The 14723-nt window shown below is 42.9% G+C and overlaps 1 protein-coding gene across 1 annotated transcript in view; it reads left to right on the top strand.

The window, feature by feature from the left end:
- The window catches only part of Map3k5 (mitogen-activated protein kinase kinase kinase 5), a 211882-nt gene that overhangs the window by 128641 nt on the left and 68518 nt on the right, over positions 1-14723 (top strand). The window contains exon 11 of the mRNA XM_059272686.1: positions 6790-6897. Coding sequence (XP_059128669.1) covers positions 6790-6897 — 108 coding nt within the window. The remainder of the gene's footprint in view (positions 1-6789; positions 6898-14723) is intronic.

Below are 14723 nucleotides of genomic sequence, written 5' to 3'. Positions count from 1 at the left end.
GGGTTACAGGCCTGTGCAACCATGCCTAGTTTTTAGTTGACTTTTTAAAATAACGACTCTTCAAACAAGAGCAATGAGACACACTGTGATGTTTGGGGGTAGGGAGTTGCTCCTTATGATAAGTCCTGAGGCATGCTTGGAAATCAATAAAATTATCAGCTCGTGAGCCCAGACAAATGGTTGTTGTTAAATACTGCAGTCTTGTTGCCCTGACATCAGGATTATCAGCATTGTTATGGCGAAACTATCAGCTCACTTGTTTTGCAATTCTGTCTCAACCACTCGAAGCCAGGTGGGTCAGAGTTGCCCTGTGGCCACATAGGCCCGTGAAGCAATCACTGTTTCCAGTGCCGCCACTCTAGAAAACGATGACTTGCCATTTGGTCTTCAATACAGTTTGTCTGGTTTCTAGCAAACTTTGTGTGTGTGTGTGTGTGTGTGTGTGTGTGTGTGTGTACACAGGCATAGACATAAACATATATATATATATATATATACACACAGACACACACACACACACACACACACACACACACACACACCCTTTTAAAAATGCATGCTTCATGTTCATAGCTAATGCATCCCCATCCTATAGCACTCAGGATACACAGATTAAAAGTAATATGGCAGTGGTGTCTAATCCAGGACTTAATAACCACTGGCTTTGTATGCAAATTACTTCTTATCTCAAAATGGACTATATCTCTTATTTGAACTTTTCGATCTCAATCTTCCATACTCAGGGGACATGACAGTTCTTTCCATAAACCCCGATTTCTAGTTCTTGTTGATAGGATCATCTGCTTCATTAAATTAAATCCACTGCTGGAATGAGCATGCTTTGCTCTGACTTTCCACATGAAGCCTTGGGCTCAGCAAGACTCTTAATTGAAAAGTTTTTCATGCTAAAGCACTCTGCTCTATTTCCTAGTCTAGATAAGGTGTGGCCCAGGAAAATCCTTATCTTGGAGTGTGTTGGCAGCTTGCCCTGGTGCTCTGAGTAGCAATAAATATGGTGGTGAAAGAAGAGATCTCACTTCTCAGAGTTTAATGGACTGCTGACTGTTGACGATGTGATAGGCTAACTGCATGAAAGGAAACCGTTCATAGTCACCATTTCAAACTCATTTAAATGAGTACAGTATTAGTTAATCTGTTGTAATGTAAGTAAATGAATAAAGAAAAGGACCCAGGAAAGGTTGAGAAGCTATGAGATTATATACTCCAGGTTAGAAAGACTTTCTTTTCTTTTAAATCTTCCTTCCTCCTCCCTTCTCTTTTCTAGACTGAGGATGAGACTCAAAGCTGAGCAAGTGTCCACTAAGGGACACCCCCCCCCCCCGGCCCTTATCTAAAACAAAAAACAAAAACTGGGTGAGTGGCAAGACCTCACTGCATGGCAGAGTGGCCTTGAATTCCCTGTGTATCCAGAACTGGTTTCAAACTTGAAATTCTCCTGCCTCAGCTTCAAAACTATTGGCAGTATAGGCACATGCCACCATGTCCATCTTAGAGACTTTCTTAAGAAAGGACCCTTAGTTCCTCAAAGAAAATATTATCTCATCCTAATTGATTTCATTTTTTAATGGGGGAAGGCTGGGGAGAGAGCTTGGTCCATAAAGTATATGCTGTGCAGGTAGGGTATCCCGAGTCCCGCCTAGATAACCCACATCCAAAAAAAAAAGAAAGAAAAAGAAGAAAAAGCTCTTTTCAATGGTGTGCATTTATAATCCCAGTGTCAGGGAAGCAGAGATAAGGGAGATCAACTGACTAGCTAGCCTGGTCTACTCAGTGAGTTCCAAGCCAGTGAGAAACCCTTTCTCCAAAACCAAGGTGGGGGCTGGAAATATGTATGGCTCATTGGTTAAGAGCATTGACTGCTCTTCCAGAGGACCTGGGTTTGGTTTCCAGAACCCACATAATGGCTCACAAGGGTCTGTAATTCCAGTTCCAGGGGATATGACACCCTCTTCTGGCCTCCATGGGTAACGCACACATGTGACACATAGACATACATGCAAGCAAAGCACCCACACACATAAACAAAAATATATATATTTTTAAAGTGGATGGCCTTTCTTAAGGAACACAGCTGATCTTCAGGCTATATGCACACATGTACACAACAATTGCCCAATACACATATGAACCCACACAGACACCCACCAGTAGGTATGTACACATACAAGATGAGGTTCTGGTGATGTAGTACTGTGTAGAGAGCTTGCCTATCATGTGTTGAACTGTAAAAAAAAGAAAAGGAAATGTTCATTAAAAAAAAACACCATAAGCATGCAAAATAGAAAACTATGAAGCAAGAAAAATATTTAATATAATAATATAAATGACTAATATGAAAGTTAAAGAAGGTAATCATATGGAAAGGTAATTGATTAACCTAACTAAGTAGACAAGAAAATACAAATTAAGGTGAGAGATGGTTTTGTTTTTCGTCTGTCTCCTGGACTCAAATAAATAGAAGTTTTGAAGTTGGCAAATTTACAGGGACAAGAACATTTTAGATTTTGCTGGTGGGCATTAAGAATTGCCAGGCATTCTAGAAAATTGTCTAGGGAGGGGAGGTTGAGACAGACTATGGAAGTGACCATGGGGACTTCAACAAGGTCTGTTTCATGAATCAAGTTCCGTAGGTTGTTGCCACTGTGTTCCGTGGGCATTGCCACTGTGTTCCATGGGCCTTGCCACTGTGTTCCATGGGCATTGCCACTGTGTTCTGTGGGCTGAGGCACAAAGGCACATGTTATCTGGCAGACTCATTTATGGCAGTTTGTTTTGCAGCAATCCCATTTCTTCTGGAAACTTCATGGTTTATTTGTGGCTGTCTGTTTTTGAAGAGACAAAAATAGAATGTTTTGTGTCTATTTCTTCCATTCCTACTCCAGAATTTATAACTTGAAAACTCAAAATTGCTTTCCCACGCTTTGTTGTTACGCTGAAATCAAAATCATAGTTTTCTAATTCTCACTCTACCCAAGGCCTTGACAATGTGAGGCCAACATTAGGCAGAGTGATGCACACTGGTTCTGGGGATTGAGGCAGAATGTAAAGTGTGAGACCAGCATGGTCAACTTCATAAGACCTTGTCTCAAACATTTAAAAAAGCCAAACGGGGTGTGGGTCTGGTCAGTGGTAGAGTGCTGCAGGTCTGGTCAGTGGTGGAGTCCTGTGGGTCTGGTCAGTGGTGGAGTGCTGTGGGCCTGGTCAGTGGTGGAGTCCTGTGGGTCTGGTCAGTGGTGGAGTGCTGTGGGTCTGGTCAGTGGTAGAGTGCTGTGGGTCTGGTCAATGGTAGAGTGCTGTGGGTCTGGTCAGTGGAGTGCTGTGGGTCTGGTCAGTGGTGGAGTGCCATGGGTCTGGTCAGTGGAGTGCTGTGGGTCTGGTCAGTGGAGTGCTGTGGGTCTGGTCAGTGGTAGAGTGCCGTGGGTCTGGTCAGTGGTGGAGTGCCGTGGGGCTGGTCAGTGGTGCTGTATCAGTCACTGTAATACTTGTCCTCACAGTAGCAGCCTCTGTGGCTCATGCTTAGGGGACTTTAGGGGATTTGATTAGGGTGATCACATTATTCTTTTATAAAATTGGTCTAAAACCCAGAAGAGACTACGTAAGAAAGTGTATACTGGGCTTGTTTCCATTTATCTCATTTCCGTAATTCCATAGTTCATCCAAAGGAAAAAACAAACAAACAAGCAAACATAAACATGATCAAAAGATACTGGAAAGTTTGTGGAATGATTTGCATGGTCCTATTTATTTATACTCTGTTTGATTTACCCTCTTTTCTTACTTCCTTCAGGAGAATGGGGTGGGGGGGTTGCTTTTTCCCTTGCAAAGCCTGGAGACCATCAACTTATCATCTAACGTCAGGAGCCGGGAGGGGCCTGGTGCTCCGAGGCTCGGAGAGACTTAGGTAGACAGGGCCTGCTCATAGCTACTCTGTTAGGCCTTGCCCTGCTCTCCTGCTTCAGATAAGTGAAGTCGGCAGTCATTGTAACGTTGACCAGTATGAGGGACAGGAAAGAGAAAGCCAGAGTATACACCTCGTGGGAGTTGTATTCAGCGCCATGACTCTGTTCCATTGCCTCCTTTTTCTTGGTTGATCCCTCTTCCTGTCTCCTCTTTCTTTGTCCCCCATCCCTTTCTCCTCATCTCCTTTTCCTCCCCTCTCCCCTCCATTCCTCGGCCTTTCTGGGGCTCTTTTATGTACACCATAGATTCCTCCTGTTTTGACATTTCAAGGGCAGATCGAAGGCTCCACAGACTTTAGACGATGATAACCTTGTTTTTGTTCTCTGTCCCAAGCTGAGAACACATAGTTCAGAGTTTATCTATTAGAAGCTTTTGGGATGACAATAAAGGCATAGTTCAACAGGAGAGGGAGTTCATCTGAGTCCGTGCTTTTCTGAAATCATGTGCCCATAGAATCGGGGAGCAGGGGGGCTCTCATTTGTTGGTGAAGAAACCTCAGATCTTTTGGAGATCCCATCTTTCATTCTCTGTTACTTGTTTTAGTATCTGAAACACTGGGTTGTTCAGATGTAGTTGGAATTTTCTTAGGGCCACCAACCACCAGCTCCTAAATAAAGACACGGGGAGGCTTTATTAATTATGAATGCTTGGCCTTAGCTTAGGCTTGTCTGACTAGCTCTTTTATCTTAATTTAACTTGTTTCTCTTCATCTATGTTTTGCCTCAGAGCTTTTTACCTTTCTTTCCTTCTGTGTGTCCTACTTTCCTGCGTCCTCCGTGTCTGGCTGGCTGGCCCCTGGAGTCTCCCTGGTGTCTCTTTTTTTTTTTCCGGAGCTTAGATTCTTCCTCCTACTTACTCTCCCTGCCTGGAAGTCTGGCCTATACTTCCTCCCTCACTGTTGTCCGTTCAGCTTTTTATTAGACCAATCAGGCGCCTTAGGCAGGCAAGGTTTAGAAAAGCAGCAACACATCTTTACACAGTTAAACAAATATTCTGCAACATAAACAAATGCAACACAACTTTACATAGTTAAACAACTATGTAAACAACACATCTTTTCATAGTTCAATATTCTGGAACATTCAGATATGACAGTGCCATTTCTACAATGTTGCTTGGAGATCAGTCTTCAGTCTTAATCAGTAGCACTGAGCTTGACTGACTGGAATTGGAGCCTTGGTCCACCCAGTAAGAGGCTTTGTGGTGAAGCCTCTCATTTCATAGCAAAGGCCTGATCAAGAAATCAATTGGTGAGCTCTAAAAGCTTTTTGTACTCAAAAAGTAAAGAAAAATTTGAGGGTTTTCCTGCCTGCTTTCTATTTCTATGTACATTAAGTTACGTAAGTGTTCTATTAGCGTAAACTTAGCGGGAAATGAATGTATTGGGTTCCTGGTATGTGGCAGAGAACCAGTTTTCTGACCCATATTCTTGCACCTCCTTGCTCAGGTGGCACTGTATATTTTAGTGTGTTGGGACTTCGTTATTTCTTGATGGCGGAGCCCTAGGAAGGCTTTTCTCTCCAGTTTTATCTGGTAAACTTTCTTGAGTCATGATTACTTGAATGTAATTTTCTTCAGCAGACTACAAAGAACCATCCCAGCTTCTCTCTAGTGAAGTAATGGGGTTTTTTTTTTCTTCCCTTTAAACATCCTTAACTGCACAAAAAAATTTAGGTCTTGGATTTGGAGATGTAGCCCATTTGGTAAAATGCTTGCCTAGCATGCACAAGTCCCTGGGTTCAGTCCCCAGTGCCACCAAAACCAGTGGTGCAGGCCTGTGATCCCAGCTCCCGGGAGGCAGAGTCAAAATGATCAGAAGGTCAAAGTCATAGCAAGTTCAAGGTCAGCCTGGGGTACCCACGACCCTGTCTCAATTTAAAAAATAGTCTTTAAAGGTCTATAAAAAAAATAACTATCACAGCCTAAAAATTAGGGAGTGTATGGTATATTGATGTCATTCCTGCTTAGTACGTAGTATTAGTAATAATAAAACTCTTTCATGTAACTTTTCAATGTAGATTCTCAACTCACTTATCACATGCCCTTCATATATCTCTAAAATAAGAGGAAATTTTATTTCTCTTATTGAAGATTCCAGTTTTATCTTGAAGGCAATGCAAAGATATTTTTATTATTTCATATATCTATATCTGATTCTTTGGTTTATATATAAAACTCTTTCAACAAAACCCCAAATTATTTATAAATCCATTTTCATGGGTGCAAGAACCATACTACCAGCTCCTTATGATAAAGTGTGACAGCAGAGATCTGAAATTTCTATTCTAGAAATAGAACCTCTTTGGTGTACGGAAGTGTTTTATCATGTTTCTGCCATTCTTTGACACATTTATTTTAATGGAAATAGCAGATGCATTACAAGACGATTAATTTAAGCTTTGGGAATGAGGTATGCGTGTTGCCTTATAACCTGAGCTGTCCTGGAACTCACAATGTAACCCAGACTGGCTTTGAACTTGCAATGATCCTCTGCCTCAGCTCTTTAAGAGCCATGGTTAGAAGCATGAATTACCATGCCTGCTGAAGCTTTCCAAAATGCACCAGTAAGTTCTCCAGGGATAGCTGAACTATGGACCTTGAAATATGACTTCCAATCCGTTAGCAATAAAAGCTGATGTATTGCTGGGCCTTAGGATAACTGTGTATCATGAGCGACTCAGAAGGCTCCTAGGACGCATTAGAGGTTAAGACGATTTCTCTAGCTGTTGACTCTGTGACCTCTTCCACATGGTATTGGATTTACCATAGCGGTTGTCTCTGATGCAAGCTTCGCCTTATTCTTTCTAGGTATTAATATTAGAGCCAACCAAAATCTACCAGCCTTCTTACCTGTCTATCAACAATGAAGTGGAGGAGAAGACAATATCTATTTGGCACGTGCTTCCTGATGACAAGGTAAACCACAATTAAGATAAGACTTTATACCTTTCTAGTCTCACCTCAGTAAATGTGTTAATGAAGAAGGAATAGCTTGACCATGTTTATCTTGGCATAAGTATGTGCTGCAATATAAACATCACTAAATTTTGAGATATGAGTTTCATCAATTAATAGGATATACTTGAAATAATTCAGATTTATACATAGTATCACCATTTTTAAGTGTGCTAAAAATTGGGATATTTCTTTGTTTTAGAAATTCATGCTGTAAACTAAGTTATGAAGTAATTCTTCAAAATTATGTGTGGTGATATTGTGTTGCCCAAAATATTGTACACCCTAATAAACTTATCTGGGGTCAGAGAACAGAACAGCCATAATATTAAACATAGAAGTTAGGCAGTGGTAGCACACACCTTTAATCCTAGCATTCTTAAGGCAAAGATCCATCTGGATCTCTGTGAGTTCAAGGCCACACTGGAAACAGCCAGGCATGGTGACTCACGCCTTTAATCCCAGGAAGTGATGGCAGAAAGCAGAAAGGTATATAAGGCGTGAAAACCAGGAACTAGAGCTGGTTAAGCTTTCAGGCTTTCTAGAAGCAGCAGTTCAGCTGAGATTCATTCTGGATGAGGACTCAGAAGCTTCCAGTCTGAGGAAACAGGATCAGCTGAGGAATTGGCAGGTGAGGTGGCTGTGGCTTGTTCTGTTTCTCTGATCTTCCAGCGTTCACCCCAATACCTGGCTCCAGGTTTGTTTTAATTAATAAGACTCTTTAAGATTCATGCTACAATTATGGCCAAGAAATAAGTTTTTAAACTTAGGTTATAAATAACCTGTCTCTTAATTCTAGGAAGCCTGTTAGACTAAAGGCATTTGCAGGGGCCACTATAGTTACCTTTGCATCTGCCTTCTTCTTTATCTAAAGAGCTAGTAATTTCAGGTTAGCACTGACTCAATGGGGTCTGTGTAAAATAAGGTAGGATGGACTTCTGCTTGGTTCCGGAAGAGTCTTAGACCGCCCCCGCCCCTTATATGGCCCTGGCAGCATGTGGTCAGCCTTCGAGTGTTGGTAGTTCATTCAGATTTTGTTGTTCTTTGTTTGAGACAGGGTCTCTATTTGTAGGCTAGGCTGACTTCTCAACTTCAGTCCTCCTGCCTCAGCCTCAAGTACTGAGATTCCAGGCATGATTTTATCAGTTCCGATGCATGTGCCACAACTCTTAAAGAACAGAAAGCCTGAGGGAGGGCCTCTCCAAGCAGCAGGAGAAATTGTAGATATGAAAGAAATCTTAGGAGAAAGTTTATTTGAGGGATTTTTCCCCCCTGTAATTGTTTCCCAAAGTAGTCTTACTTTTCTTTAAACTTTATTCATTCACTTGTTCCCGGAACAGATGTTGGCTAGGCACTACCAAGCACTGTATTAAGCAGCAGGGAAAGCATGTTATACTAGATGAGTAAGACTCCACCCTCATGGCATTTACTTTCTCCCTTGGGAGGCAATAAACGGATGACTGAAACCTATAGATATATGCAGAGGTGATAAAGGAGAAATAAAGCATGAACTGGGTATGAGTTTGCAATACTATTTAAGTTAATAGGCCTGAATTTGTTTAGCTTTTTATCACTGCTCTTACACAACATGGATCCCTAAACTGCACTGTCCTCATCTGTAGAAGGGACAATAATAATAATAATAATAATAATAATAATAATAATAATAATAAAGCAACTACAACAACATCCACCTCAAAAGACTGTTGGGAGCAGGCACTGATACCGTGTCTATAATCCCAGGACTTGGGAGGTATAGGCAGAAAGATCATAAATTCAAGTCCGCCTTCAGCTACACAGTGAATTCCAGGTCAACCTGAGCCCAATGAATCCCATTCCTCCCCCACTATGAGTTTGTTGTGAACAGTGTGTGACGTGATGTAGACAGAGTACATGTCACAGAGCCCTTTACTATATATAATGAATACCACAAATACTTTAAGCTTAATAACAAGAAACGCTATTAAAATGACTGCTTTTTTTTTTTTTTTTACTATTAGGGCTGACCTCTATTTTTAAAATCCCAGAATTTAACCTTGTTTCATTCTTTAAACCATATGATGGAGCTACCTGTTGGATAAGCCTACAAGATATCCATAAGTCGTGATCTTTTGTGTTATGCTCAGAGTGAGTCCTGGGCACACGGACATTGTTATGAAAATCGCTGTATGAGTCTGTTGTGTAGCTGTGGTTCAGAATAAGTTTAATAAAGGGTGTGGGTGTACTAAATGACTCTGTGGCAGCCACTGATGAAGAGTCATTATGTCCTTGACTTTATGACTAAATGGGGCTCCTAAGGATCATAGTTTTCAAAGGATATCTCCTTGAACCCTCAGCATTTGAGTGACAAGAACCGGTTTAAAATCTGGATTTCCACTCTGTGTGTCCCTCCCGATTAGTCAGAACTCACTTGCATTAACACCACTGTCAAAAGTTCAGCAGGCCCATCCATACATGTCTGTAATAAAGGAAGAACAACTCATGCTCTGGGGTATTTACATCAGCTGTGCTGAGCCTTTCCCAAATTTCAGTCACAGACAGACCCTGTAACCTCTATCAAAAGAGCAACAAGTCACCTGTCACAGAGCCAAAGGTGCCTTGTGTTTAAAATGACCAGACAGCTACCCTGAAGCACCCACATTCCGTTTGTACTGGATATTGTAAGTTACTGTATGATGAATGAAGTTGGTCATGTTAAGTCTGATAAGGTATAGTATTGTTGCAGATATGCTGAATGTCAGATAGCATGAAATCACCGTGTGAGTGTGCACAGTGATTTATTTTTAGAAATATGTCTGCAGCTGCATCTAAGAAGCTTCTTTCAGAACTGTGGCCTTCTCAGATCCAGCCTGTGGGACACTGGCCCCGCTACCACTTTCGTAGGAGAACTGTGGACTGGTTGTACTGGACTTTTATAGCTTGCCTGACAACAGGTTATGATAACTATGAGATTTTCACCCAACAAAACAGACCTTATACATGCTAGGACCGGCCACCATGAGCAGTATTATTATGAGGCCTAGTTGTCCTGCCTTTAATATAAATAATCCCAAAAGGTATTATTGTCTTTTCTTATAGTACTAACTTATTCATAAAGGAAACTGCCTTGATAAGAAACTTTATGACAGCTAAGACATTCTCTACACTCATCACTTTGTAAGGGGAAAGTGGCTGACACCCACATCAGTAACATTTCTAGTACATAAGTGAGTCCTCCCCTGGAGCATCACCCTACACCTGTGATCAGTGTGACATTCTTGCTTCCTGACCTGTGATCAATGTGACACTCCCACTTTCTGACTATAAGGGCTTCTGTGGCTCATGGGACGATGCTGGGTTGTGGGGAGGATCTTTTGGACTTTTGGTCTGTGAAGGTCACTGAGGAACCATGAGTAGGACACGAGGTCTTTGGGAGGCTTCAGAAAGGACTCGGAAGTCTGGGCTTTGGTTGTGGATAGGACTAAGGAATGATCTCAGGTTGGGAGAATAGAGCAAATTCCAACAGAGGCACTGTGAACCAATGTGAGCATGGGGTGTTCAGGGGGTGAGGAGGGGCATTTTTCGGCTTACCAGGGGGATGTGATGTCGCTGGTGGGAAATACATTAGTAGGCAGGATGGTATAAAATCACAACTTGTGGGCTGGAGAGATGGCTCAGAGGTTGAGAGCACTGACTGCTCTTCCAGAGGTCCTGAGTTCGACTCCCAGCAACCACATGGTGGCTCACAACCATCCGCAATGAGATCTGGTGCCCCCTTCTGGCCTGCAGACATACATGCAAGCAGAACACTGTATACATAATAAATGAATAAATCTTTTTTTTTTTTTTTTTTTAAATCACAACTTGTTTCCTGAGTGAGGAAAGAGAATTTAGACATGTACCGGTAGGAAGCAGTATGTCATTGAAGCTAGGAACAGGATTAGAGTGGAGCCGCACAGGTCTGAAGGCTGCTGTTATCTATTGCTTCCTGGGTGACCTGGGCAGTCCACATAACTCTTCCTGTAGCCTCCATATATGGAGAAAAGACAATCACGGTACCTTATGGGATGGTTGAGGAGAGCACGTGAGGTAGTTACCAGGAATTCTCCAGCAAGCGCAGGGCTAACGGCACAGAACATGTGTTAATAATGTCACCACTGTAGCTGTTAAGACTTGTTACACTGTGACATACGAGTTAGGGAATCCTGGGACCTGGAGGGTCACAGAAAGGACTAGTAAAGGAAAGAGCTAGAAATGAAGTTGCTAGAGAAAGCAGACAAGGACATTGGGATCCCAACTGCGGAGTGACAGGCCATTTGAACAGGAAAAAAAAAAAAAACAAAACTGTATGACTCAATCACTCATTAGGAGAAACTGAAAGGGAAGAGTAAATGTTGGGAGGCTCAAAGTCTGCTCCACCAGTAGGGTGTTTACAAGGGAAAGGTGAGTTGTAGAGGAATTTCATTTTGGACCCGGGTCCTTGGAGCTAATGACCTGCAAACACCTATAGAGAAAATGGAACGTAATCAACCTGACTACATGTGTGTTCTGGTCATGTTGCTTTACAGTGCCATGCTTTGCTTACAGCCCTTTAGAGTAGATGCAGGCGCGTTCTTATAATGGGGAGAGAGCAAGACTGGAAGAGAGTTTCAGAGGCTTGACCGAGAAGAGCAAGGTTACCCAGGGACACTTGGATCCGAATGTGGCTAAAGGGATTAGTGATGAACGCGGTCCCGAGAATGAGCACAGAGCCAATCGAATTTGGAAGACAGGAAGAGAGCAAGCAGCGAGCCAGAGACTTTTGGAAACAGTACTACTTCCAACCAGTCGTTTTTGTTTGCTCTTTCAGAGAGGTACTCTATTCAGTGAAGTCTCTCTGGTATAAGTGTTCTTAATCTCTGTGACAGTTTTAGAGGCAACTTTTACATTGTGCTAAGAAGTACATATATTGTGACGTAGCTGAGTACATGAGGCAGGGTTACTGGCTCAAGCTGTGAATTATCCCCGTGCCTATTTCTACTGTCTCTTAAAAAATGCTGTTATTTTATGAGCATCTTGCATGCATGCATGTGCACCAGGCATGTTTCTGGTGCCCACAAAGATCAGAAGAGGATCCCAGGTCCCCTGGAACTGGAATTAGGGATAGTTGTGAGGCACCATGTAGGTTCTGGGAATCAGACCTGGGTCCTCTGCAAGTGTTCTTAACTATTAGGCCATTTCTCAAGCTCACTGTCTTCTGATGCACACGGACTGCCCTTGTGGTTTCCCATCCTCTATAATCTTCGTATTAAATTGTCCTTGTCAAAAGTTAAGCTTTGCAAACCAGTGCCCCTCTGGATTGTAAGTGGATTCTATGTACACTGCACTCACTATCACCATCCATTTCTCTACCTTTTAACAACAGAAATGGTAAGATTGCAAGAAAGACAAGCAATAAAAACCTTTATTACCAATCTTAAGTCTATAATTAATAAGCCAACAACTGATTTAATTGATCTTATGGTAAGCAGGAAATGGATTATGACACAGAATGTCTCAATTTTTCTAGATATGAGAATATTGCTTTTCGTTTGTCATGTTTATTTCTTTACCTGCTCAGCAGTTTCCAGAGCGTGGGATAAACCGTTGTATTGTTTCCAGACTATACTCTTTATACTGTAATTTTCCGAAACTTTCAGACCTTGTACACCAATGCCCAGGACTCTTGGAAAGCTACTTTACATTCGTGGGGCACAACTAATGAATCTCAGCCATGTGCCTTTCTCCCATAGATGTCTGCTCTTTAGAGTCCATACTTGAGGAAAATCTGCATGGGTACCATGGAAGAAAAACCTAGATCCAAAGAAGACACATGCAGGGTATTCTATGTGGTTGTTTGAAATCTCTCCCTTTTAGGGTTGGAATTTAAGCAGCCATTGGCCTGTGTTGTGGCTCCTCAATCGCTAGTGTGGCTGGCAGGGACCCTTCCTCACTTAAAGGCTACCTGCCCTCTTGCCCCCTAGCTCTGGCCAGTGGCCAGGTAGAGAGGCTATGTAAACTGTGTGAAGGAGCATTCTTACCGAATTTCAGGTAGACACTCTCGCCCATTCATGCTACGTTCAGCTATAAATCCCAAATAAAACAGCCCAAACAATAAGGACATGGTATTCCCTATCGTGGGGACTTCTGAGATGGCTTTCTGAAGGAGGAGAAGGGGCTAGGGAGAAACAGCTATTACCCCAGATAGCAATGAGGCCTGATGGAGTGTAATTATTAAATTATTATTGTCATCCTCATTGTTACTTCCTACTTCTTATTCTTGCTCTGGCTGGGGCACAGGATCCAGAATGGACCAGTTCCTAGAAAACGGTGCAGTGTGCTGGTCCAAATAGGTAGACATGGTGTGGGGTCTGCTGAGGCTAGTTAATCACTCCAACTCTACATCCTTGGACCCTTGTAATTCCCTTTGCAGCTCACCAGTGCCTCCCTGTGGTCTGAGTCCCTCTCGTCCTGCAGGCAGGGCTTCTTGCAGTATAGTGGCTGCACCTTTGGCCCTGAGCTGAAGAGCACTGTACTTGAAAGGTGTCCTGGCAGGACAGTCTTGGAGGAACCAGATATTCAGGAAGCGTTCCGCCCCTTTCCTACTGAATCAGCCCAGTCTATCCAGGAAACCCCTCCTTGGTTTCTCCCAGAGCAGGGCTATAGATAAGCTGGCTTGCCGGCCTCACCTTACCTGCGTCTAAGCTTGCTGTGTTCCGTGGCTGCCTTGTACACTATCCAAGCTGGATTTGCTTTCCTCCCCACTTCCAGTCCTGACCATGGTCTTGGGGAACAGCTCAGTAGCGGGCTTTAGAGGTAAGGATGCCTTCTGTGAGAGCAGTAAACAGCTCAGCAGCGAAGCCTCTGGGTTATAGAGTTATTGAGACACTGACCTGAGGTTGACAGACGTTAGAAGACACATGTCCGATTGAGAGCAGAGGCTGCAACTTTAATTTGCCTCTGCCCAGTTCTTGGTTATTTTATATGTGGCCTTCCTTTGTTCTTTAGGTACGTGTATATACACATTTTCATGTGTATACCAGTCCATGTATGTGCGCAGGTACACATGCATGTATATGTGTGTGAAGGCTCTGCCTAGTACTTGGTTATTTTGTATGTGGCCTTTCATTTTTAATGTATGTGTATATATGCATTTCATGTGTTTACCAGTACACATATATGTATCGGTACACACGTATGTGTGTGTGTGTGTGTGAAGGCTGAAGGACAACCTCACGTGGCATCCTCATGAGTGCTGTCACCTCCTTTGAGACAGGGTCTCTGAATGGCTTGGCACTCACCAGTTAGGCTAGAATGGTAGGGCAGCGGGGTTCAGGGATCCTCCTGTCTCTGCCTCCACAGTGATGGGATTGCATGGGACCTGCCACTCCCTGGCATTTTTACATGGGTTCTGAGGATCAAACTTGGATCTTTGTGTTTGAAAGGTAGGTGCTTTAGTGACTCAGTCATGCTTTCGGCTCTCTACCAGGCCTTTCTACTCTGTCTTCCTTCCCTGGATCTCGTGACGGTAGAACTTGCTGTGTGCTGCTGACTCAGCTCGAATCCCAGTAAGGTGCTCGAACACTGGCTTTTGAGTAATTTGCATCGGACTTGAGAGCATCTGTCTGCACTCCTGGCTGTATGGCCCTAGCAAAGATTTTAGGAGCTGTGGATAGAAATTGTAGCTTTTCGAGTTGCTTTTGCCAAGAGAAGAGCTCTGGGCCCCCTCAGAGCTGCAGAGTTGAGCGCCCCATTTCACTAGCCCAGCCAAGACTGCAACCTCATAGCAG

This window comes from Peromyscus eremicus, chromosome 8b, assembly GCF_949786415.1.
Source record: "Peromyscus eremicus chromosome 8b, PerEre_H2_v1, whole genome shotgun sequence".
In the NCBI taxonomy this organism is placed as follows: Eukaryota; Metazoa; Chordata; class Mammalia; order Rodentia; family Cricetidae; genus Peromyscus; species Peromyscus eremicus.
This window is presented reverse-complemented; position numbering and strand designations above follow the sequence as displayed.